The sequence below is a fragment of the Panthera leo genome, chromosome A2 (assembly GCF_018350215.1).
Source record: "Panthera leo isolate Ple1 chromosome A2, P.leo_Ple1_pat1.1, whole genome shotgun sequence".
Taxonomy (NCBI): Eukaryota; Metazoa; Chordata; class Mammalia; order Carnivora; family Felidae; genus Panthera; species Panthera leo.
In genome coordinates, this window is record NC_056680.1 from 25,548,027 (window position 1) to 25,573,820 (window position 25,794).

A 25,794-nucleotide genomic window follows, 5' to 3' on the forward strand; every position below is an offset into this window, starting at 1 on the left:
TATTATTCAAAGCTTTGTTTAAACATAATGATGATGATTATGTTTAACAATCTCTATTTGTCTGCTCTCTACTGTTTGGTAGGCACTACATTATCAGAATGAATTCCTACTATGACTCTGAAAGGTAATGATGATTATGATTGTCCATTCATTCACTCAGCAAATATTTATTGTGCCCCTGAGGTGTTCCAGGAACTTAAAACTAAATAGACAACTCCCTTCCTTCAACAGGTTTACATTGCAGTTTAAGAGACAGATAATAGACACAGTGATAAACGCTATGGGGGAAAAAAAAAAATGAAGCAGAGTATGGGGATACTGGTAAAGGGAATGATTTGAGCCTGAATAACAACAACTGCTACCCTAAAGGATTACTGGAGGCAGAGAAAAAAATAAATGCAAAAGGTCTGCTTGACATGTTTTGGCAAGGAGAGGGTGACTGAAGAAGAGGATGGTTGGAGTTGAGGAGAGGTGGGGCTAAATCCTTAGGAGGGCCTTATAAGGTAAGGCCTCTCCCTCTAAGTTAGATGTGAAGCCACAGTCCTTTTTAAAGGAGTTAGGAGTGATTGCCTTGACAATTGATTATAGGGGAACAAGAGCAGAGTCGGAGATGTGTTAGGAGTCTGCTGCAAAGATCCAGGTGAGACATGATGGAGGCATGGCCCAAGTTAGAAGCAGTGGAGTCAGGGAGTAGTGGTCAGATTCTGCATCTATTTAGAAGGTTCAGGAGGCAGGATGTAGGCCGCAGTGAGAGAATGAGAATAGCTAAAGACAGCTGAGTGTTTTGGCCTCTACAATTAGTGGGATGGAGTTGCTATTTGTTGTTATCTTATAGATAAAGAATTTGAGGTTTAAGATGGTGTCATAACTCCTCCAAAGTCAACTGTCTAGTTGTCTGTTACAGGTTTATCTGGAAAGATTGAGTAGTAGTTTGCCTTTTTCCCATCTCCTCAAGAAATAGCCTTCTTATGTAAAGACAGCACTGAATCCAGGAAGAGTTTGTGGGATTTTAGGACTTCCAGATGTCTCCCTCTCCCAGAGCATCCAGCAAAGGACAGTTCCTAGGCTGGGATGGCTGCAGGATGCTTGCAAAACAGGTTACTAAGCACTAAGACCCTAAGTGCCATAAGAGTGCTGGGCTGTTTTGCTCCCCAGAATGGAGAAGACCTCTGGGGTCTTCTGAGGACTGTCTCTGGCCAGACAAAGGAGAATCAATAGCATAACCGCAGTTCAGAGTCTCAGGACCACTCAAACCCTAGAGGTTTTGTACAGTTCACTGCAATGGGTAAAAGAGTCCCAGAAATAATTCTTGCCCACATCAATGAGTGGGAGCTCTGAGCCACATTTTATTTGAAGGAAGGAAGGGAAAGAAGGAGGGAAGGAAGAAAGGAAGGAAGGAAGGAAGGAAAGCTTGGGAATGCAAACTGGTGCAGCCACTCTGGAAAACAGTATGGAGGTTCCTCAAAAAATTAAAAATAGAACTACCCTATGACCCAGCAATTGCACTACTAGGTATTTATCCAAGGGATACAGGTATACTGTTTTGAAGGAGCACATGCACCCCCATGTTTATAGCAGCGCTATCAACAATAGCCAAGTATGGAAAGAGCCATATGTCCATTGATGGATGAATGGATAAAGAAGATGTGAGATATATATATATATATATCTCACATCTTCTTTATGTGATTAAAGAATGTATATGTATATATATACATACAATGGAGTATTACTTGGCAATCAAAAAGGATGAAATCTTGCCATTTGTAACCATGTGGATGGAACTAGAGAGTATTATGCTAAGTGAAACTAGTCAGAGAAAGACAAATACATGATTTCACTTATATGAGGACCTTAAGATAGTAAACAGATGAACATAAGGGAAGGGAAGCAAAAATAATATCAAACAGGGAGGGGGACAAAACATAAGAGGCTCTTAAATATGGAGAACAAACAGAGGGTTACTGGAGGGGTTGTGGAAGGGGGGATGGGTTAAATGGGCAAGGGGCGTTAAGGAATCTACTCCTGAAATCATTGTTGCACCATGTGCTAATTAACTTGGATGTAAATTAAAAAATAAAGAAATAATTTTTAAAAAAAGAAAGAAAGAAAGCTGATAGCAGTGTTCATTATGGCATTGCTAATTAAAGGAAAACCTTGGGAACAAACTAAATGTTCAACAATGTGGGAATAACTGATTAAATTATGGTATTTATATAGAGTATAATACTATGTATCTGTTTAGAAAGCTGGAGCAGATCTGTATTTATAGATATGGAAAGGTGTCCACAATGTGTTACAGAATGAAAGGATCAATTTACAGAACAGAATGTAGAGTGTGATTCTGTGCAAGTGAAACCATGTGCGTATGTATGCATATACAAATATATATGTGAAGAGACAGTTGGAAGCAAGTTCACAAAATGTTAATAATGCTTATCTGTGGCTAGTGAGGTTTATGTAATTTAACTTATTTCCTGCTTTTCTGGATTAACTGAATTTTTTAAATGAGCATGTCTCAATTATATAATCAGAAAAAAAACATTTTCATCTTAGGAAAAACATCTATTAGCATTTTGCAATTTTGTCTTTAATTGTGCTATAAAACAGTTTTATCTAAAGCTAAATTTAAAATATTAGACATTTGTGCCTTAGAAAATTTTTATTAAGCCTCCATTTTTATCAATTAAATGTTGAAACATTAGATACATTAAGTGGTGTCTCTTTATGCTAACCGCTAAGCACTTTGGTAAAAACACTCAGCTCCATTTACTAATTTTTAGCATTACTTTCCTTGGGCTTTCTTCCTAACAAAAATTAAGTGGTTATTTTTTTTAAACCACAGTTATTTCCACCAATAATATGACGTGAATTCCACTGATATTCATTTTTTTACTGAGGCAGAAATAGTTTTGAAACAACCAAAGAAAAAAGTACTGTTCAAAGGCTGGGATTTTAGCACATTTTTCACAATAATTCTTTCTTTCCAGTTGATTACAAGACTATACGATCTGCAAGTTACTTTTTCTATAATCATTAAAATGCTAATGCTATGGACACTACATTTATCTTTATGATATTTCTAAATACATGGTTCTTGGATAAGTAGATGAGGTCAAATCAGGTGATAGGTTAAATTCCAACTCTTGGAGTGTTAGGTTCAAGACCATTATTAGGTATTAAAGATGAAAATAATCAAATTAGTTGAAAGACAATTTCAAAGAATTATAAGGCCATTGACAATGACATCAAGACCTGTACCATGCCTGGAAAATACTGAATAAAGGAAATCAAGCTAGACTTGTTTTATATTCAAGAAAAGGAGACATCTTATTTTCTTTTGTTCACTAAAAAGTAGGAATGGGAAAAAGAGAAAAAGAAAAATGAGGTAGAAGATCATGAAACATACAAATTTGCTGGAAAATAGGCAAAGTAAACAGAAGCATAATTAAATTTGAAAAAAGTAGATCAGTGATAATAGAAATGGGGCATAGACCATAAGATGTTAGAGGTGATGAAACAAGTAGATCTAAATAAAAAGGAAACTTATTTGGATGGGTGAATAATAATTTATTAGACTTTGCCCTATCCTTCATTTCTATATCTAATCAGTCACCAGGTTCTGCTGATGCTTGAATTCCCAGCAAAACTGGTAGATATTAAAAAATGGTCTTCAAGTGGCACCTGGCTTGCTCACTTGGTAGAGCATGTGACTCTTGATCTTGGGGTCATGAGTTTGAGTCCCACATTGGGTGAAGAGTTCTCTTAAAAAAAAGAATGGTCTTTGGGGTGCCTGGGTGGCCCAGTCGGTTAAGCGTCCGACTTCAGTTCAGGTCATGATCTCACAGTTCTTGAGTTCGAGCCCTGTGTTGGGCTCTGTGCTGACAGCTCAGAGCCTGGAGCCTGTTTCAGATTCTGTGTCTCCCTCTCTCTCTGACCCTCCCCTGTTCATGCTCTGTCTCTGTCTCAAAACTAAGTAAACATTAAAAATAATAATAATAAGGGGCGCCTGGGTGGCTCAGTTGGTTAAGCGTCCAACTTCTTCGACTCAGGTCATGATCTCACGGTTCTTGAGTTCGAGCCCCATGTCAGGCTCTGTGCTGACAGCTCAGAGCCTGGAGCCAGCTTTGGATTCTGTGTCTCCTTCTCTCTCTGCCCCTTCCCAGCTCATGCTCTGTCTCTGTCTCAAAAATACATAAAAAAAAATTTTTTTTTAAATTAAAAAAAAATAATAATAATGGTCTTTGAGTTAACTCACTACCTGTTCCTAGTTCTAATTCTCTTCCTTCAATCCTATCCCAGGTTCTTTCTGTAAATCTGGTTTCTAAACGGCTTTACTATCAGTGAAAGATAAACCTAAAACTCTAAATCTTATTCAGATTTCATTCCACCCATGAGCTTATTTACATTTTTATTAAGGGATGCTTGCATGAAAAAGCCTTCAAAACTTGTGTCCATCTTCAGCCTGACCTTGCCCTCTTTTGGGTTCCATGCCAGACCAGTGTTTTTAGTGGCCCACAATACATGCTGGACTACGGACCACTCAAACGCACTGCCTCAAAACTTGCTCCTCCTCCTGGATTCCACATCTTCCCTTTCCCTCATCCCTCACATTCTAAAAATTGGTCCTCCTAAAAGCCCTCTGAATCAATTCCCCCTTCTCTGTTCACAATGCTAAGGCCTTAGTTCAGGCGCTAATCACTTAGCGACTGGACTTGCAATAGCTTTTTAAATGGCCTTTCTGTAAATATAAAAACAGGGAGGGGGACAAAGCATAAGAGACCTTAAATATGGAGAGCAAACAGTGTTACTGGAGGGGTTGTGGGAGGGGGGATGGGCTAAATGAGTAAGGGGCATTAAGCAAGCTACTCCTGAAATCATTGTTGCACTATATGCTAACTAATTTGGTTGTAAATTAAAAAAATAAAATTAAAAAAATAGTAAAAAAATATATAAAGAAAAAATAATAATAAATGGCCTTTCTACCTCCAATCCACTTTCCATTTGGCCATCACTCTAAAATGTACGATTAAGAATTGTAAATTTAGCGGCACCTGGGTGGCTCAGTCAGTTAGGCGTCTGACTTTGGCTCTGGTCATGATCTCATGGTTCGTGGGTTTGAGCCCTGTGTCAGGCCCTGTGCTGACAGCTCAGAGCCTGGAGCCCGCTTCGGATTCTGCGTCTCCCTGTCTCTGACCCTCCCCTGCTCATGCTGTGTCTCTTTCTACCTCTCTCAAAATAAAGAAACATTAAAAAAAAGTTTATACTTCTAAAAAAAAAAAAAGAATTGTAAATTTAAAAGTGATCATGTCAGTTGCCTGCTAAAAAAATTCTTCAATGGCCTTTCATTGCTTTCAGGATTAAAAAAACAAACACCTGGGCATAGCATATAAGATTTTTTGTGAACTGGTTGCTGTCTACTCTTCTAATCTCTCTCTTCCTCATTCTTTAAACACACTGCACCCCATTCATGCTGAAATGATTGTTGTTTTTCAAACAAGTCATGTCCTCTTACCTCCGGCCCTGTAGTCAAGCTGTTCCTTCAGCCTGAAATGACTCCCCTTTACCCTACATCCATCTGCAAGCTCCTACTCGTGCTTGAAGACTCACCTCATGTCCCCTTTTCTGAAGACTTTTCTGACCTATTTAGGCAGACTTTCAGATAGACATTTATTCCATAGAATCTATGGTAGTATAGTGTTTTATTTATTGTTGCACAACAAATTATTCCAAAACTTAGTGGCTTAAAAAATAATAAACATTTATTATCTTTCATAGTTTTTATGGGTCAGGAATATGGGAGCCACTTGACTGGGAAGATCTGGTGAGGGGTTTCTCATGAGGTTCAGTCAGATGTCAGCTGAGGCTGCAGTCACCTGAGGGCTTGAAAGGGGCTGGAATATCCACTTCCAATGGCTTACTCACATGGCTGGCAAGTTGGTGCTGGATGTTGGTGGAGGCCTCAGTGTCTCCTCTTGTGGGCCACTCCACAGAGCTGCTTAAGAGTCTTCATATGATGATTGCTGGCTTCCCCCGAATCAGGCAATCCAAGAGGCCAAAGCAGAAGTTACAAGTCCTTTATGACTTACTCTTGGAAGTCACCTACTATAACTTCTGCCATAGTCTGTTGTTTACATAGACCAGCCCCGATTCACTGTGGGAGGAGACCACATAAGGACATGAATACAAAAAAGTGAGGATCATTGGGAGCCATCTTGGAGACTGGCTAAGACATACAGAGTAACAAATATACATCATATCTCACTAGCCAGTGATGACAAAATATCATACATACTTTGGTGTTCATATTATGATGGCATAAGCCTTCATGGCCTATTTCCTAGAACTAGAAACCTCTTTTTCTTCTGTATTTCTCATGTGGTTCTTACTACAGGATCTTTCTCAGGATCAATCCCTTTCATTCTTATGCCCCAACTTTCTGGATCTGGTCTAGCCCTGCCATCTCTCACCCTTATGAGGATGCAGCCCCACTGGGTACCACTGTCTTGCACAGATGACTGTCACCATTGTTTCTACCACTGACTTTAGCAAGTACTTGATATTCCTCCAAGAAAGTGGAACAAGCTCAGGAGCACAACTAAGGCCAGGATGTGACATTAACACACCTTTTTAGAAGGCTTAGGAAATACTTGAAATGTAATAGAGTAACTTACACTGCTATTAGCCGTGGTTACTCTGAGAGGTCCACTGTCTGCACTTACCCTCAAATAGCATAAACATAGGTCCTCTGGAAACTCCATCACTGCCAGATGATATTCTTTTGCTGTATGTCCTACAAAAGACAAAGTACAACATAATCTGTCATCACTCCAATTCCTAAGGTCTTGGATTTTCAGTCTTTAAATAACACCACAGATGGAACTCAACAATCCACACCACGGCATGCTGGGCCAAGCACTCTTTATTTTTTGTTCACGGCCTCTCCCCTAGCACTGGCTAAAGGAAGTAAGCCTGTGCTCTCTCCCAGTGTTCCTTCCCATCCCACTTCCATGATGCTTACAAACAATTACCCAAAGAGTAATTCCTCAGCTCTGCAAATATATTCAGTGATGCATAAGCATAGGACAGTCTAAATTCACACTTATAGTACTAATTATCCATAGTGGCAGAAAACTACTAAGATGTGTCTTATTAACATCTCAAAGCATCTCCATTTGCTTTACCTTAATTATTTGGGGCCTTCTCCAAGAACTAGAGATGGGTGATTGCTTTACATTTACATAGCCCAAGAGATCATTTCAAGGTGTTTCCCAGAGCTAAAGAAGAGTTAGTACCAAAAGGAAATTGGATCCTTTGCTTTTAGATGGTAGTGTTTCCAGCTGCTTTACTCACCAAGGTTAAAAAATAAAACCCTGGCTACAGCCAGCCTGGTTATGTCACCTGCTGTAATTACTTCTTGGAAAGCATGCCTCCCTTCATTAGAGAGCCCTGAGGTCAGACAGCAAAAATAGGAGCTGAAAGAGATACTAAAGGAATAAGTGGTGCCTAGAGATCGAAAATAATGTTGAGCAGATTGTCATGTGGAAACAGTGGGCTGCCATGAAGTGACCGGAGATTTTGGAGTCAGGCAAATGTTGGGCACAGTGATGCTTTCCCTGTAGGGGTAACTCAGACTTCACTTCTTTGGCCTTGGTTTCTTCTCCTGTAAAATGATGGTAATAATCTATACCTCATAGGATTGAAGATTAAATGAGAAACTAAATAACAAGAAAGAAAGAAAGAAAGAAAGAAAGAAAGAAAGAAAGAAGAAAACGTATAATCAAACTTTGGCAGGTAGTTAGGCTGTGCTCCAGGTACAGCAGTGGGTGCTGGGGATAGAGTGGTGAACACACAAAAATGAGCCACTGTCTTCACTTAGATTCCAGTTCCAGAAGCGAAAACCGGCATTAGTTAAACCAAGAACTACCTAATTACATGTGTGGTGAATGCTATAAAGAAGAAGGCTTGGGTATTATAAAAGGATACCTGACCTAAATTAGGGTGTCAGTGAATGTGGCCTTGAGGTAGTATTGCCAAAGATGGGGACTGTGGGGTAGGGAAGAACATGTCAGGTTTCAGTAAGAGCAATCTAGGCTCAATAAATGGAAACCATTATTAGTATTATTTATTCAATAAATATTGAACATCTACCATGTGTACTGCACTACTATGCATCATGAAGGTACAATAAATCTGTGAACTTGAGCAAATAGCTTAATTTCTTTGAGCCTCAGTATGTTCATCTGTAAAATGGGGATATTAATATCATCTACCTCCTTAGTCCTTTTTTGAGGATTCAATGAGATAGTGTATGTAAAGTGATTAACACAGTGGTTGGCATAGGAATAAGATAATTTGTGTTAATGATATTATTTTTGTTCATTAGTCAAGACTGGCTACATAATTTGCAGGGCCCAGTGCAAAATGAAAATGTAAGGTCTGATGTTAAAAAATTATTAAGAATTCCAAAACAGCAATAGCACACAGCATTAAACTAAGTGTGGGGCCCTGGGTAACTGTACAGTGAACACACTCACAAAAATAGTCCTATCACTAATTATGTCATATGTACACGTATGTGTTTATATAGCTTATCTATCCAAAAAGGTTGAGTTTTTCTTGGGGGCAACTTCCAGAACTCAAATTGCTGAATTTACTTTACAAGGATAAAATATATACCTATTCAGTATATCAATGGATGATTGGTGCTTACATTTTTCTCAACTTTTTATTATGAAAAATGTTCAAACAGCAAAATTATAAGAATTTTATTATGAACACATGTATACACCCCACCTAGATTCTACAACTAATGTTCTATTGTATTTGCTTTATTACCATCCATTCTTCAAATCATCTATTAATCTGTCTTGTTTTTAGTGCATTTCAAACTAAATTCCAGACATCAATATCACTAACTAAAATCCAATTTACTTAGTTTTTTTTCTTTTGATGTAAAATTGACATACGGAGGAGTGTACAGTTCTGAAGAGTGAATTTGCTAAGTTTCGACAAATGCATATACCTCTGTAAAGCAGACCTCTAGAACATCACCATTACCCTAACACGTTCCTTCATAACCCTTCCCAATCAGTCTCCATCCCAACCTCCCTCAGAGATAGCTATTATTCTGATTTTTTTTTTCTGATCCTTAAGTTTTTAAAACTTAAAGCTAAGTTTAATAAGTACTTAACTTCAATGTTTTCTCACATGGGCACATAGAAAATTCTGCAGACTGTAAAATAAGAGAGATAAAGCTAGGATACTCTGATGTACTCAACAAATATTTGTTGAAACAAAGAGTAAAACTAGGGAAATCACTAGAGTACTTTTTGTTTTTAATAGTTTCAGTTTTTGGTAAAAGTGATACAATGTGTACTCCAGAAAAAATGTAAGTGATATTAAAAAATACAGAGAGAAAATTAAAAATCACTCATCATACAGGGGTAAACATTTTTAATATTGTGATAGAATTTCTCCCATGTATTTATTTATATATACATATTGTGATCTATGTAATTTGATAAAAATGGGGTCATACACATACACAATCTGTTTCTGTCACTTAACAATATGCTATAGATATCTTTCCTCATCGATAAATATAGAGTGGAATCCTCATTTTTTTTTTTTAATTTTTTTTAACATTTATTTATTTTTGAGACAGAGAGAGACAGAGCATGAACGGGGGAGGGTCAGAGAGAGGGAGACACAGAATTTGAAACAGGCTCCAGGCTCTGAGCTGTCAGCACAGAGCCCGACGCGGGGCTCGAACTCACGGACCGTGAGATCGTGACCTGAGCCGAAGTCGGCCGCTTAACCAACTGAGCCACCCAGGCGCCCCTGGAATCCTCATTTTTAATGGGCAGAGTAGATGGACATATTCTTTAATTAGCCACTTATCTACCCATGAACATGTAAGATTGTTTCCAAGTTTTCAATATTATCAGCAACACTGCAATGGACATCCTTGTACATACATCTTTTTCTGAATTATGTAATTATTTCCTTAGGATAAATTGCTAAAGATAGGATTACTAGGGTAAGGATGGGATTACTAGGGATTACTAGGGTTACAACCTGAACATGTTTTACATTCTGGTTTATGATACCAAAATGCCTGCCAGAAAGGAGGCAGAAATTTACATCTATTGACTGGCTAAGCTTTAAATTTTTAAGAAGACAAAATGAATATTTTATCTTTTTTCCTTTAGGATAGAAAAGAGGGAAACACACGAAGGGTTAATATACCTAGATTTAAACCAGCAAATGAGAATGTATACAGAAGTGCCTCTAAAAGTGGCCTGGCTGGCTCAGTCGGTAGAACATGGGACTCCTGATGTCAAGGTTGTGAGTTCAAGCCCCGTGATGGGTTTGGAGCCTACTTAGAAAAAAAAAAAAAAAAAAAAAAAAAAAAAAGGTGGGGCACATCTGTGGTTCAGTTGGTTAAGCGGCCGACTTCGACTCGGATCCTGATGTCACAGTTCAAGTTCATGAGTTTGAGCCCCCTGTCGGGCTCTGTGTTGACAAGCACAGAGCTTGGAGCCTGCTTCGGAATCTGTGTTTCCGTCTCTCTCTGCCCCTCCTCCACTCATGCTCTGTCTCTGTCTCTGTTTCTCTCTCAAAAATAAATAAATGTTAAAAACAAAACAAAAAAAAACAAACAAGTGCCTCTAAACGCACTGCAGATCAATCCAGTTGAGCTCAATTCAGTAAAAAAAAAAAAAAAAAAATTAAGTGACTACCACGTGCAAAGATAAGGCTAGCTGGTAGGAGCAAAAAGATGAGAAGCCATGAACTCAGTATCCAGAATACTCACACCACCCTAATAGCACAAATTCCTCAGCTACAGTGATTTATCTTTTACTTAAGCTTATATGATAAGAAAGGACCCTGAGGATTTACTCTTAAAGGGGCAATGACTCCTGCTTTAAATTTGGTAAAAAACTCAAAAGATTTAAGTGAAAAGTAAGTCTCTCTCTCAGCCTTGTTCCCCAGCTCTGTACCTTCACCGATTGCTCCACTCTCTAGAGGTCACCACTGCTACTTATTTCCTGTATATCTTCCCAGAAAATGCTTTGCATATGTGTATACAGGCATATGCTGAGCAGGCAAAAAATTGTCCACTCATGGCTTACTCATACAAGCAGTTTTTAAATACAATAGTTTTATACTTACACATGATTTCACACGTTGCTTTTAAAATTATGCCTCGGGGATTATTCCATATGTATTCATATAGAGTTGCTTCATTTATTTTTAACTTGGAGATTGTTCCATAGCCGTTTTAGGAAGCTGCTTCATTCTTTTTTACCATCTACACAATTTTTCATTGCGTGAATGTATTTAACCAGTATTCTGTTAATGGACCACTAGGTTGTTTCCAACATCTTGCTAATATAATCCTGCAATGAATACCCCTCTAGATACTGAAATCATTTTGGAGTAAGAAATGACTTGGGGCGCCTGGGTGGCTCAGTCGGTTGAGCGTCCGACTTCGGCTCAGGTCATGATCTCACAGTCTGTGGGTTCAAGCCCCGCGTCGGGCTCTGTGCTGACAGCTCAGAGCCTGGAGCCTGTTTCCAATCCTGTGTCTCCCTCTCTCTCTGCCCCTCCCCCAGTCTCACTTTGTCTCACTCTGTCTCTCAAAAATAAATAAATATAAAAAAAAAATTAAAAAAAAAAAGAAATGACTGTGGGAAGGTAGTCATATTTGGCTTCAAGTCAAATTAGTAAGTACTTGGTAGAGACATTTGTTGGCTTATAGATGAGCACTAAAAGAACAAATCATTAAAGATGCTGTATCTGAAATACATTCCCCCAAACAACCATTAAAACAAAAGAAAAGCATAAAAGCCAACAGGAAATCTCCACCCACTTAGACTCCTCAGGAAGAGTAAATAGGCCTTATCCAGTGTCTTCCAGGTCCACAGTGGAGCTTTGTCACACTAATAGTGAGAACGCATTGTAGAATCCATGCCTTGGCACTAACAACTTCCCCTAGAGAATTTGGATCTAGCAATCTGGACATACAAATATTCATTTGTCACACAAATATTCATCAAAAGGCCTTTGGACATGCAAGTGAAGGAGCAGATTTCCTTTTGCCCTTCCTTTTGACTTTTTGTTTTTAACTTATTTTTAAATAATTACAGTCAGAGAAAAGTTTCAAGAATAGCACAAAGAACTCCCACTTTATTCAAGTTTACTATTTTTACTTTCTATTATGATTTTTTTATTTTTTTTAACATTTATTCATTTTTGAGAGGCAGAGGATGACAGAGTGCAAGTGGGGGAGGGGCAGAGAGAGAGGGAGACACAGAATCTGAAGCAAGCTGTCAGCACAGAGCCGCATGGGGGGCTCTAACTCAGGGACTGAGAGATCATGACCTGAGCCGAAGTTGGACATCCAATCAATTGAGCCACCCAGGCCCCCCTCAAATTTACTATTTTTAAAAGGTTTGGCCACATTTTCCTCTTCTTACATATATATGGGTTTTTTTCTGAATTATTTAAAAGTAGGTTACATATATCATGCTCCTTTACCCCTTAATACTTCAGTGTGTGTTTCCTGAAAACAAAGGTATCCCATTGATTTTGGGGTGGGGGAAAGTGACCTGGCTATTTCCATCTAAGAGCTAGAAGGAAGCTTAAGGTGTCTACTTTATTTTACACACAGGGAAACCCAGAATTTGGCAAGTGAGTCAGCCAAGGTCACATTGCCAGTATCTGAGATGAGATCCTCTCTTCTGGCTTTTTCCACTCTATAAGCCATTAGGAATCATCTGGTCCAAACAGTTCAATAAATTTTAAAAAGTGTTTTTTTCTTTAAGTTTATTGATTTTTGAGAGAGACAGAGAGAGAGAGACAGAGAGAGAGAGAGAGAGAGAGAGAGAGAGCGTGAGTTGGGGAGGGGCAGAGAGAGGGGGAGATAGAAAATCCCAAGCAGACTCCACATAGTCAGCATGGAGCCTGATGTGGGGCTTGAACTCACAGACCGTGAGGTCATGATGTTAGCCAAAATCTAGAGTCAGACGTTTAGCCAAATGAGCCACTCAGGTACTCCCAAACTGCTCAATAAATTTTATAAATGAGGAAAGTACAGCTCAGAGAGGGTTTGTGATTTGTCTAAGGTCACATAGAAGGATCTTGGCCTGGATTCCATAGGTAGCTAAACCTCTTTGCTAAGGTGCTCAAGGAGAAGACGAATTTTCCTGAATGCACACTCGGTGAGTAAGCTGATAAGTGGACATCTAGAGCTTTTGCCTGCCCAGAAATAACTTCTCCTTCTCCTGACAACAGCTTTGGAAAACCATCCCTCTTTCATTGCATACAGAGTTAGTGGGATGGTCCTTCAAAGTGCCCCACCCTTCTGTCCATGAAATGGACATGTAACCCAACCTAGGTCAGTGGTCTCTGTGGCATTTGAATCTCAAGGAGAGGGACTCAGGACTGAAAAAGGGTGAGGTGATTTCTCCTGAAGTTCGTGCTGAAGAGGCCTCCTGAAGAGGCTGCTTATTGGCTCTTGTTGCTCATCAGCTTTGCTTCCCATCCTTCCTGAGATTTGCTTCTTCAGCATTTATTTCCATTCTCTGAGCTACCCCCATATCTTTCTGATGATTTCCATAGGCTTAGGTTGGCCGGGTTAGTTAACAGCTGACAAAAAAAAAAAAAGAAAAAAATGTTGCTTTCAGAAACACTTGCCCAAACAGAACTGTGACTTAGGTTGCATTAAAAAAAGTTGGGCCTGGGTATACCCTTCCTTCCTCAAAGCTTAGTGTGGAAGTGCTTTCCAGGCTCATCACACTGCTGTTCAGTCTAATGATGCTTTACTTTCACAGCTCCCAGAAATGAGTTCCTGGAAAAACAGAGCAACCTTTTTGTTAGGTGTGGCTCTTAGAAATGTCCCTGGCAAGGGGGCACCTCTTAGTCAGTGGTTATTTTAACTCCATTGCCCCAAAACTGCTCCATATGGGTGTTTAGAATGGTAAAATACAATCTGATTTGAGCACAATAGTCCAGGGTGGGCTCCCTGCCTGACTGACTCTAGGGCCTGCTGCCAGCCGGAAGTGAAGGCATCGCTCTTTGTCTTTCCTGACAGTCTGTTCCTGACCTCCTGAAAGAACTTTTGGAAGGAACTCACACATATACAAGAACACATTGATGTCTCCAGAATGACATTCAGATATTGTAGTCTGAATCTGTATCCAGGAAAGAAGTCTCCTTAAAAGCATAGTCATCTGCAAAGAAGTTCCCAAGCTCTTGTTTAAACACGACATTTTTGGGGCGCCTGGGTGGCTCAGTCAGTTAAGCATCTGACTTCAGCTCAGGTCATGATCTTGCCATCCGTGAGTTTGAGCCCCGTGTCAGGCTCTGTGCTGATGGTTCAGTGCCTGGAGCCTGTTTCAGATTCTGTGTCTCCCTCTCTCTCTGACCCTCCCCCCGTTTATGCTCTGTCTCTCTTTGTCTCAAAAATAAATAAACGTTAAAAAAATTTTTTTAAACACAGCTTTTTCTTTCTTTCTTAAAAAAAAGTTATTTTAATGTTATATATAATTTAACGTTATTTTAAATATTATTATGTTGCACAGTTTAGTTTCTCAATAGCCACTCAAGAACTAAATCTTTGTATGGCCAAAGATCCAATCATTTCACAAATATTTTCATGCTACTATGTGCCAGGCACTGTGCTAGGTGCTGAAGAAACAACAGAAAGCAAAACCAGACAGATCCTTACTCTTAAAATGTTTACAGTCCAGAGGAAAAGCGAACGTTAATGAAGATGTTATAGTCATACCACATTACAAATTGTTACAAGTGCTATGAAAGACAAATACAAAGATCCATGAAAGAGATTAAGAGTAAACTGTTTTCCTCAAAATAAAGTTTCCATAGTTCCAAGTGATTTTTTTTTTTAAGTTAACTCTCTACCCAATGTGGGGTTTGAACTCACAAGTGTGAGGTCAAGAGTCACATGCTCTACCAACTGAGCCGACCAGGTGCCCCTCCAAGTGAATTTCTTCAAAGGACTATAGGGCAATCCCTCCCCCTACTGCATTAGTCTGTAAATGTACCAGCCCAGCCCTAGTCAGAAAGACAATAGGAGATCTAGTGGTTTTCTCAGAGCAAAACCAGGAGGTTCTGCCTTTATTTTTCCATTGTGTTCATCGTTATCATTTTCAAAGCTAAATGGAAGAGGAAAATCATTCAGACAAAAACATCCTAAAGAGTAAAAGATTACCATTTGTAAAGCAAATACAAATGCGGATGTATTCCTTTCCTACTGCTGCTATAATGAATTACCACAAATTCAGTAGCTTAAATCAACACAAACTTATTATCTTAAATTCTGTAGGTCAGAAGTCCACCTGTGTCTCCCTAGGCTAAAGCACAGTGTTGGCAGAACTGAGTTCCCTTCTGGGGGCTCTAGGAGAGTATCCGTTTCCTTGTCTTTTTCCAGCTCCTTGAGGCTTCCTTCATTTCTCGGTTCATGGCCCCCCTTTCTCCGTCTTCAAAGCCAGCAAGAGGGTTACTTCTCATGTCACATCTCTCTCACCTACTCTCTGCCTCCCTCTCTACTTTTAGGACTCATGTGATTAAAAGTAGATCCACCCAGATAATCCAGAATAATCTCCCCAACTCAAGTTCTGTACCCTTCATCATACCTGCAAAGTCTCCTTTGCCATGTACTGTAACATATTCATAAATTCTGGGGACTAGGACATGGATATCTTTGAAGGGCCATTATACTGCCTACTACAGAAAGCATGAAAATTGTTCTTGTTAAGGATGAAAAAAAAAATAGAGGTGCTTCATTCTGTGTGGACAAAGCAATGGGTACAAGATGATGCTATTTTTCTGGATAGTACCAAATTGCTTATGGTAGTTATCTCTGGGCACTGGAATTATGGGTGGTTTTCTTTATGCTTATCTGTTTTCCAACTTTTCTACATTAAAAATAAGATGCTAAACAACAACAACAACAACAACAACAAAAAGCACAACCCAAACCCAACCTCACATATTGTGATTACTTAGGAGAATGTCTGAATTGTTAGGAAAGGCATGCTGATCTGTTTCAGAGTAAAGTATATTGGTGTCTGCAACTTAACTGCCAAAAAGTCCAGAAAACACGTAAATAGATATGGCTAAATGGTAACAACTTTGAACCAAGAAGGGGTATATATGTGTGTTCATTGCAATTTTATTTCAATTTTCCTGTACATTTGAAAATTTTTATAATAAAAAGTTATAATAAAATGCAAAATTTTAATGGGAAGAGATTCTATATTGATTCTATATTATTCTCGTTATCATTTCCAAGAATAACTTAAGAGTCTAATCTAGAGTGAGAAGATGTTATGAAATCAAGGCAAGTTCTCTTCTGCAACCATCTTTGCCACTGATACCAAGTTACATAATTAGATCTCAGGAAATGGGGAAATGGACCTGTCTGGTTTCACCTAACAAGGTCTCATTTCCATACAGATGCCTCTTCACTAATTTCTCCTACAGCATTTCATGTGTTGTGCTTGTCAACATACTAGACTTGTACAGAGGAGACTGGGAAGAGGACCAGCTCCATAATGTGAAGGGCCTAGTGCAAAATGAAAATGAAGGCCCCCTTTGTTAAAAAAAAAAAAAAGAAAAAAAAAGTATGAAGAATTTCAAGACTGCAGAGTCCTTCCAAGTGCTGTCCCCATGTAAGGCTACACCAACCGTGAAATTGGCCCTGTACAAAGCTCAGCGGACTCCACCAATGACCTCCCCACCAAGCCTCATACCTGAGCATGCTTGGTGGGGATGAGAGTGGAAGAGGAGCAGGCACTTCAGACTCATCTTACTGCGTAGGTCTCTTCACTCCATTTCAACCAGTCTTCGTAGGGATGCTGAAGACCAAAGATCCCTGGGAAATCTATCAATTCTCCAAATGATAGCGATTTGGTAAGATGCTATTGACTATTATATGTGACAGTATTGTACAGTAGCAGGAACAATGTATTTATCTAAAACAAAAGCTCTAATGGAATTTGTTAAAAGGAAACACAAATAATTATGTTAAAAAATGATTCAAAATGTCATAGTTTTCCCAGAATAAAGGATATACTTAAAACATTTTCTTTTTAAATCACTAGATGTGGGCTTTGGTGGCTCAGTTGGTTACACATCCAACTTCAGCTTACGTCATGATCTCGTGGTTTGTGAATTTGAGCCCCACGTTGGGCTCTGTGCTGACAGCTCAGAGCCTGGAGCCTGTTTCAGAGTCTGTGTCTCCCTCTCTTTCTGCCCTTCCCCTACTCACACTCTGTCTCTCTCTCTCTCTCAAAAGTAAATAAACATTAAAAATTTTTTTTAAGAAATCAATAGATGAAATAAACCACCACATAGAAACAATATCTGATATTTTAATTGGTAATTAAGTTATTTAAAAACAAACCCAAATATACAAATAAAAAAAAATCATAAAAAATGCCTTATGTGGCTTTCTGACCCATCTCTTTTATTCTTAAGCATTTGCTGCATTCCAGGTAATGTTCTTAAGTTGATTATAAAAAGCAAGAGAACACTTGAAGTAATCAAAAGGGAACTGACACAGGATTGACAAAAATGAACATAATTTCTTCCCCTCCTTACCCCCCTCTCCCCAATACAGGCTTTTTGCTATTGATAAAGCATTGATCACTTTTAGGGATAAGGCTTCTGGTGTTGATTTTCCCATTTCTAGTAAATTATATGGTACTTTTAAAAGGGCATGCCTCATGTGGCTTAGAAAAACATCTGGAAGGATATAGCTAACAAACCGTTAACAGTAGTTGGCTATAGACTGAAGATTTGTGATGAGACTGGAAAGGATTTTATTTTCCTTACTTTGCTTATTTGAATAAATGCAAAAAATGAATATGTATCAGTTTTATATAGCCAAAAAAATAAGTAAAGATATTTTTAAAAAGAAGGAAAAAAACCCAGCATGTACTTTACATCTAGTATGCTGATTTAGGATCAGTCACTTAATCTTTTTGAGCCTCAGTTTCCCTATTTATAAAATGAGATTAGTATCACACAAAGATGTCATAAGGAAAATGCCTTCCCACGTGGTAAATACATACTCAATAAAAGTTCCTTTTCTGAGCCTCAGGTTCTTTGCCTGCAAAATGAGGGAGCTGGATTAGTTGTCCATGATCCTTTTGAGAGTTAATATTCTGATTCCTTCTATTTATGTTCACAGAAAAAGATTGCTAAATGAAAAATAAATGTCTTTACTTGTCTTCAGGTAATTAGTTTTCTCCTATTTCCTGAAGAACCAGGAAACCAAAAACAGATGAGTAGTTCCTCTGGAATGTCTGAGCCACTCCACCCTGGGCACCTGGGAAATGATAGGGTATTTCCACTCATTAGCATCTCCCTAATGAGGAGAGGCTTCTTTATTGAAAAAAGGATGAAACTTTAGTTTTAATAAGCTATTGTGTGTCATAAAAAATATTATATACTCTCAATTTTAATTTTTGACTACTGCAGACCTCTTTAATTAGTTTGCCTACCGATATTTGAATCCAGATACTCTGCTTAAGCAGTTATGCAAAATTTCCATAATTCATTATAAACTGTGTCATTGGTTAAAGTCCAATTAAATCAGTATCATTTAGGGGGGTTGTATATTAAGTGTGAGTTTACAGAGTTGTCTCCTACACATCTGAAATACTAATAATGGCCTATCTTTCATGGTACCAGGGTACCGATTTTACAGTTCTCTCTTTGCTTTTCTGAGATTGAAAACAAGCATGGATCATAACAGTGGTAGTAGTTATCAGTCTACTAAAAAGGTAAACATTTTAAAAAGGAGAGAAAGTTACAACAGTGGGAATATTACCATTGCAAATTTCTCAAAATGTGACACATATACATATATATATATTTTTGAGTAGGCTCCATGCCCAAGATGGGGCTTGAACTCACAACTCTGAGATCAAGGGTTGTATGCTCTACCAACTGAGCCAGCCAAGCACCCCAAAACATGCCACATTTTTTTATTTAATTAAAATATTGTATGGATACAGAATCATAGAGAGGAACACCCACATGGCTTAGAATTCAAAATATCTCATGTATGAGATTTCTTAATTTAAGCCTTTTCTGTGCCTGCCGAATACCAGTGGGTGAAGAACGCCTTCAGTGCCATTTTGGCATTTCTAGCACCCCGCATAACTTGGTCAGATTCTTTACCCTTCCAGGTTATAGCAATCCCAGATTTTCTCACAGGAAAAAAAAAAAAAAAAAAAAGCCTTATTCTGTTTGTTGTAAGAGATAGTGTAGTAAAACTCAACATAAGGAGATACTTTTTATTTCCACATTTATGAACAAATTTCTCCATATATGAATTAGGATAACACAACTTGCTCTTTACTGTGGAAGGCTGAGGGAATTCTTACTGTTAGTAAGAAGAAAAAAACCTAACATTGTCTGAGAATCTACTATTTTTTGGGCATCAGGGAAGGAAGGCACTTTGTCTTGCATTATGTTACTTAATCCTAACAAAACTCTGTGAGGTATTATCTACTTTTTTCAAATAAGGAAACAGACTTAGAGAAGCTAAATAATTTACTGTTTACAGTGTTGGTAAATGGTGATGCAATGTCTGATTCTGACACCTTGATTTTCATTACTCTGATCTTCTAGGAGGAAGATGAAAATGTTCTGAAGTCTGTTGTTTGCCCTCAAGTCTTTCAGCCATTGAAACTCATTTCTGTGCCCCTCTCCTTGACCAACTCCTACCCTTATGTTTCATTCAGTAACATAGGCCTACTTATAATTCTCTTAAAGTCTTGTTCTCTCAACTTTTTTGGTCTTTGTTTATGATGTTTTCTTGGCCTAAAATTTCATTATCCCACTACTACCAGACTAACTGCCCTACTTCTACTCATTTTTCAAGTCTCAGTTTAAATTACTCCACAGTGTTGTATGGTCAATTAAGCTTCGACAAAGGAGGCCAGAATATGCAATGGGAAAAAGCCTCTTCAATAAATGGTGTTGGGAAAACTGGACAGTTACATGCAAAAGAATAAAACTAGACCACTCTCTTATATCATATAAAAAAAAAAACCCAAAACTTCAAATGGATTAAGACCTAACTGTGAGACCTGAAACCATAAAAATCCTAGAAGAAAGTGCAGGCAGAATTTCTCCGACATCAGCCTTAGCAACATTTTTCTAGATATATCTCCTGAGGCAAGGGAGACAAAAGCAAACAAACTGTTGGGACCACATCAAAATAAAAAGCTTCTGCACAACAAAGGAAACAATTAACAAAACTAAAAGACAACCTATTGAATGGGAGAAGATATTTGCAAATGACATAGCCAATACAAATTTAAACATTTAAAATGTATAAATAACATATAATTCAACACCACAAAAACAAGTAATTCAATTAAAAAATAGGGAGACAATATGGACAGACATTTCTCCAAAGAAGACATACAGGTGGCCAACAGATACATGAAGAGATGCTCAGCATCACTCATCTTCAGGGAAATGCAAATTGAAACCACAATGAGATATCACTGCACACTTGTCAGAATGGCTAAAATAAAAAACACAAGAAACAAATATTGATGAGGATGAGGAGAAAAAGGAACCCTCGTGCACTATTGGTAGGAATGCAAACTGGTACAACCACTGTGGAAAACAGAATAGAGACTCCTCAAAAAATTAAAATAGAATTACCCTACAATTCAGTAATCGTACTACTGGGTATTTACCCAAAGCAAAGGAAAACACTAATTCGTAGGGATATGTGCACCCCTATGTTTATTGCAGCATTATTTACAATGGCCAAATTATGGAAGCAGCCCAAGTTCCATCAATTTATGGATGAATGGATAAAGAAGGGGTGGTACACATATATACAACAGAATATTATTCAGCCATAAAAAAAGAATAGAATCTTGACATTTGCAACAACATGGATGGATCTAGAGAGTATAATGCTGAGCAAAATAAGTCAGTCAGAGAAAGACAAATACCATATGATTTCACTCATCTCTGGAATTTAAGAAATAAACAAAGAAAGGAGACAAGCTAAAAACCAGACTTTTAACTATAAAGAACAAACAGATGGTTACCAGAAGGGAGGTGGTGGGTGGGGCGGATGGGTGAAATAGGTGAAGGGGATTAAAGAGCACACTTATCATGATAAGCACTGAGTAATATGTAGAATTATTGAATCATATTGTATGCCTGAAACATATTAATATAACACTGTGTGTTAACTATACTGGAATTAAATTTTTTAAAATTTATTTATATTTTTAAATTTATTTTTAAAGTTTATTTATTTATTTTGAGAGAGAGAGAGACAAGCAGGGGAGGGGCAGAGAGAAAGGGAGAGAGAGAATCCCAAGCAGGCTCTGCACTATCACATCATGGGCTCGAGCTAACAAACTGTGAGATCATGACCTGAACTGAAACCAAGAGTTGGATACTTAACTGACTGAGCCACCCAGGTGACCCTGGAATTAAAAATTTTTAAATAAAATAAAATAAACTACTCTGCCATGCTCCCATTACTCTTGATATACTCTTGATATACTCATAACAGCAAGTTTCTTACTATATCATCATCTGCATTATGAGCAGCTTGAGGGAGTTGGGTTTTTTTTCACTGTTGTAGGGCTTTTCAAAAGTAGCTATTTCCCAGTAGGCAGTCAATTAAATATTTCTAGAATGAACTAATGAAATCATGTACAAGTAACTTATAAATTCATGCCCAGAACGCATCAGAGATTTGTGGAGGGACCTGTATTACTTTATTCCACATAAGCCTAAAAGTTACCAGAAATGAAAACTTTTTACCCTCTTATATTAAAACTTTTCAACATTATTCCACATAAGCCTAAAAGTTACCAGAAATGAAAACTTTTTACCCTCTTATATTAAAACTTTTCAACATATCTTTATTTTTTCCCAGAATAAAGTACCTGGAACGCTGTAGTAGTTCAATACATATTTGCTGAATTAGTGAAGAGTCCTAGAAAAGTACACAAATACCCAGTATCTTTATAATCTAATGCATATTCTTTTCTCCAGACTCATTTTGTGCCACTCCTTCTTTATCCTGTAATAATGAGTAACAGTATGTAATTTTCATTCATGCATCAAATATTTATTTCACTATTATGTGCCAGGCACATTGGTCCACTGTTTCAAATAGCTTTGTTCCTTTCTTGCTATTCTCTTTTACTGGACATTTAAGAAGCCGTTCAATAAATACTGTATTTATTGTGGTTTTCCTACCTTCCTTCATTCAGTTCAGTTACCTCCCTCAGAAGGCAGTCCCTGACACCTTTAGCACTCACTGTTTGCTTCCATCTTAGCCCTCATTACATCAAAGTGAAATATCTATGCGTTTGTCTCCTCCCCACCGCCCTTCCTATCCCACAGTGTCCAGGTGTGCTTTCAGAGGACACGGATTGAGGTTTTGTTCAACTGTGTCTCCAGGGCCCAGCACAGAACTTGGGACAGGTAGGACAGGGCCGAACTCCTATATGTAAGTATTGAAATGAATTCTCCCAATAACAGGTGAGTTATGTATCATCTCCAAGTAATAGATGAGAAAAGGAGGCTTGAAAGGGTTTAGAAAAGTTTTAGATAAACTCAAGGTCACACAGTGGTAGAGCCTGTTGTCAAAGGAATTTGAAGAATGAAGCCACCATTGGTTCTAAATGAATAAAACTCCTTCCCACCATCTTTTCTTGAAATTTTCTTTTGGGTTTTGTATTTTTTCCTTCTACAGACTCGTCATCTACCATAATATTATGAATGGGGACTATACCCTCTTTTTTTTCATATTGGAAATTGTTTGACCTTTCTCTGGAAACAGGGTGATTTTAAATTTTCTGAAGTCACACTCTTTCCGGGGTAGAATCTGCATTGGAGCCCTGGGGGACGTGATAGGTCCCAAGAGAAGAATGGTCATTCGAAATGGAATGCGGAGACTAAGAGTTTTTCTCTGGGCAGGATTCTCAGAAGACTTTTGCAGGGGGAGGAGGGATCTCATTTTAGATGCACAAATCCTGAGACTTGTGGGAATCTGGTTGGCCACACCTAAGGCGGCTGTAGGGGGACTGTGTTGCCCACAGCTAAGATGACTGCAAATGAACATCTCCTTCGGATGTGTCTGTTCTCTTCGCTCGTTGGTATCTTCAACGAGAAGTATGATGACTAAAATTTAGTAAAAGCTGGTGTCTTCTTACCAAGATGGTAACGCAGGAAGCTGTCACGTTTTGTTTGGAAAGCCTTCAACAGGTCAAATTTTCTCTTGCCCTTAACCAAAATGGTTATAAAGGTTGTCCCATGGTTTGAAGCTTCCAGCCCTTAACTAACATGGCGCCTGGAGGCTCCTTAAAAATTAGCGTGCCCTCTTCTCTGCCCTTGACCATCATGGCTTCCACGGCGTCGAACACGTGACAACCCTGGACTACGGCGCGGGAGAGGGGGTAGGAGGGCCCTTGAAGGGTGCGCGTTCCCGTGGCGGTGCACCGGGTAGGTTTCAGTCAGAGTCACTATGGCGGCCGGCGCTGGCAAGGTAAGCTGAGGCGGTGGTGGCGGCGGCGAGGGAGGCTGGACCCGTCGTGGCGTTCGGGCTCTAAATCCCCGCAGCTCGTCCGCGGAGAGGTCGGCCGAGGTCTTGGCCAGTCGTGGGGACTGGCAAGGGGCGGGTTGAAGGGGGTGCGGGCTGAGGCGGGCGGGCACCGGCGCCTGACGGCCGTTTGTTTTGATGTTTTCCCCACCAGGTCGGAAAGTTTCCTGCCTTGTCGGGCACAGCCTGAGCTTGTTCCACCGGCCGCGAGTGGTGGAGGCTGCGGCGGACCCAGCCCGGGGCCTCCAGGCCTCTCCCCCAATCTCCGGGCCAGCCTCCCTCCCCCACCTCCTCGTCCGCTGGGAGCTGCGGCTGCCGTCCCTGAGATGCGACCCTCGTGGGGGCGACCCTGAAGGAAGGCTGCCCGTGTGCTGAGCAGCAGCCAGGAGCTCAGACGTCCAGGGACCAACTTCCTGCGGGCCGAGACCCCCCAAGCCTCCCCGGGGTTGCGCCTCGCTCGGTCCGCACCGGCCTGCCGAGCCGGATCCCCGCCCTGGGCGCGGGGACGCCCGCCAGGTGCCCGGGAGTCCCCACTCGGCCGCTGCCCGCGCCTCTGCCTGTCCCCGTTCCTCGAGCCAAGGACCCCAGCCACCGCTGCCTCGGCTCGTGCCAGGGACCCCGTGCCACCTCCCGGGTGGCCTCCGTGCAGCAAGAGCAATGCAGACTGTCCCGCTGGCCGTCTAGACCCCCTCACCGACCCCCTCGCCCCTGCCCTTCCACTCTCGAGGCCCTCGAAGACGGGCGGTGGCTGCCCAGAGGTGCTCGGCTACACCTTCCTTCGGCCCAAAAGGACCTTCCTGGCCGCACGGAACCGACCCTTCCTTCATGCTGCAGTGCTGCAACATTTCCGCCACCGAGGGGGAAAAGCGGCCGCGATCCCAAACAAAACACAAGAATTGGTGTGTGACTCATCTGCTTGGATACCTCCAGTCCCTGAACTGTCTTCCAGGAGTTTTCTTAGCCGGAGCTGACCGATGTTTGAGCCTTTTCTTCCCAGGGAAGAGGATGGACTGAAAGCTGCCAGTCGGGGACTTTGTCTGATCAGGGCGCTGCTGGGTTTTAAAGGAGGTGATGGGGCTTGCGCTGGCTTGTCTTCCCACTCAAGTGAAGAGTTGTTGATGTTCACTGGTTATGCTTAGACAATGCGCAGTTTGTTTTAATTTAAAATTTTGGGGGGGATAGGGGTATAAGCTTGTGAAGGGCAGTCCGGATCCGGTGGAACTCCTCTTTGTCCCTTGGTAGGAGAGACACCCCAGTCTGTCCTCGATGCCGTCAGCCTTGGCCATCTTCACTTGCCGCCCGAACTCGCACCCATTTCAGGAGCGCCATGTCTACCTGGACGAACCTATTAAAATCGGCCGCTCCGTGGCCCGCTGTCGACCAGCTCAGAATAATGCTACCTTTGATTGCAAAGTGCTGTCAAGGAACCACGCTCTCGTCTGGTTTGATCACAAGACGGGCAAGGTAATGTCACCACGTTATCTAACAATCTTTACTTTTCGTTTCCCTTTGCCCTTTCTGCGTAATATATGCAGGATCCCAGCGTTGCACCCAGAGGAGACTTTCAGCAAGGCCATGGAAGCAACTTTTTGTGTGTCTGATTCTATTGGAAGTTTAGTTGAGGTGGTTGAATGGAAACAGAGAAGGTACTGTAATTAAATGCCTCGGGAGGGCGATGGCATCTTGATAATGTGGTCATTCCCAGTGAAATCGCAAACCCTAATTCATTTCGGAAAACTAGATAGTGAAACTTGGCTTCTTGCTTCCAGTCTTTTTAGAAAGGTGAATTTGCGGTTCAGTGCTTTAGTAAGCAAGCAGCAGTTTCCAAAGCAATGCAGGGAATCTGTGGCTGGTATTACACTGAGGCTCAGGTGTCTCAGTGGTGAGATGTAGTTAACACATAGCTTTTAATTGAGTGCAGATCAGGGTCTTCCTAGTAAGGACAGTTGTTTGTGTAAATTTACATTTTTGAGAGATTTGATACATATTTACCCATGAACGAGTAATTTGCAATTTTAAAAGCTAATTTCATTTAAGCACTAATAACTGTAACTTTACATTTTCAGTTTTGTTTGCAAGATGGATGAACATGCATATATTGCTTTTGAAAATCACTTTTTGATGTTCCCTGCAAGAACTTATAAAAAATACTTAATGCA

At 39.9% G+C, this 25,794-nt stretch overlaps 1 protein-coding gene across 23 annotated transcripts in view; it reads left to right on the plus strand.

Moving 5' to 3' along the window:
• Positions 1 to 22,113: 22,113 nt before the first annotated feature.
• The window catches only part of LOC122214492 (sarcolemma associated protein), a 151,622-nt gene continuing 147,941 nt past the window's right edge, over positions 22,114 to 25,794 (plus strand). For 4 of the 23 annotated variants that reach the window (XM_042929759.1, XM_042929755.1, XM_042929754.1 and 1 more), the window contains exons 1-2: positions 22,117 to 23,581; positions 23,790 to 25,099. In XM_042929759.1, the coding sequence (XP_042785693.1) occupies positions 24,902 to 25,099 (198 nt within the window). In that variant the 5' untranslated portion in view covers positions 22,117 to 23,581; positions 23,790 to 24,901. Of the gene's footprint in view, positions 23,582 to 23,789; positions 25,100 to 25,794 lie in introns of all 23 variants that reach the window. The other 19 variants (XM_042929764.1, XM_042929761.1, XM_042929760.1 and 16 more) reach the window with 10 other exon arrangements.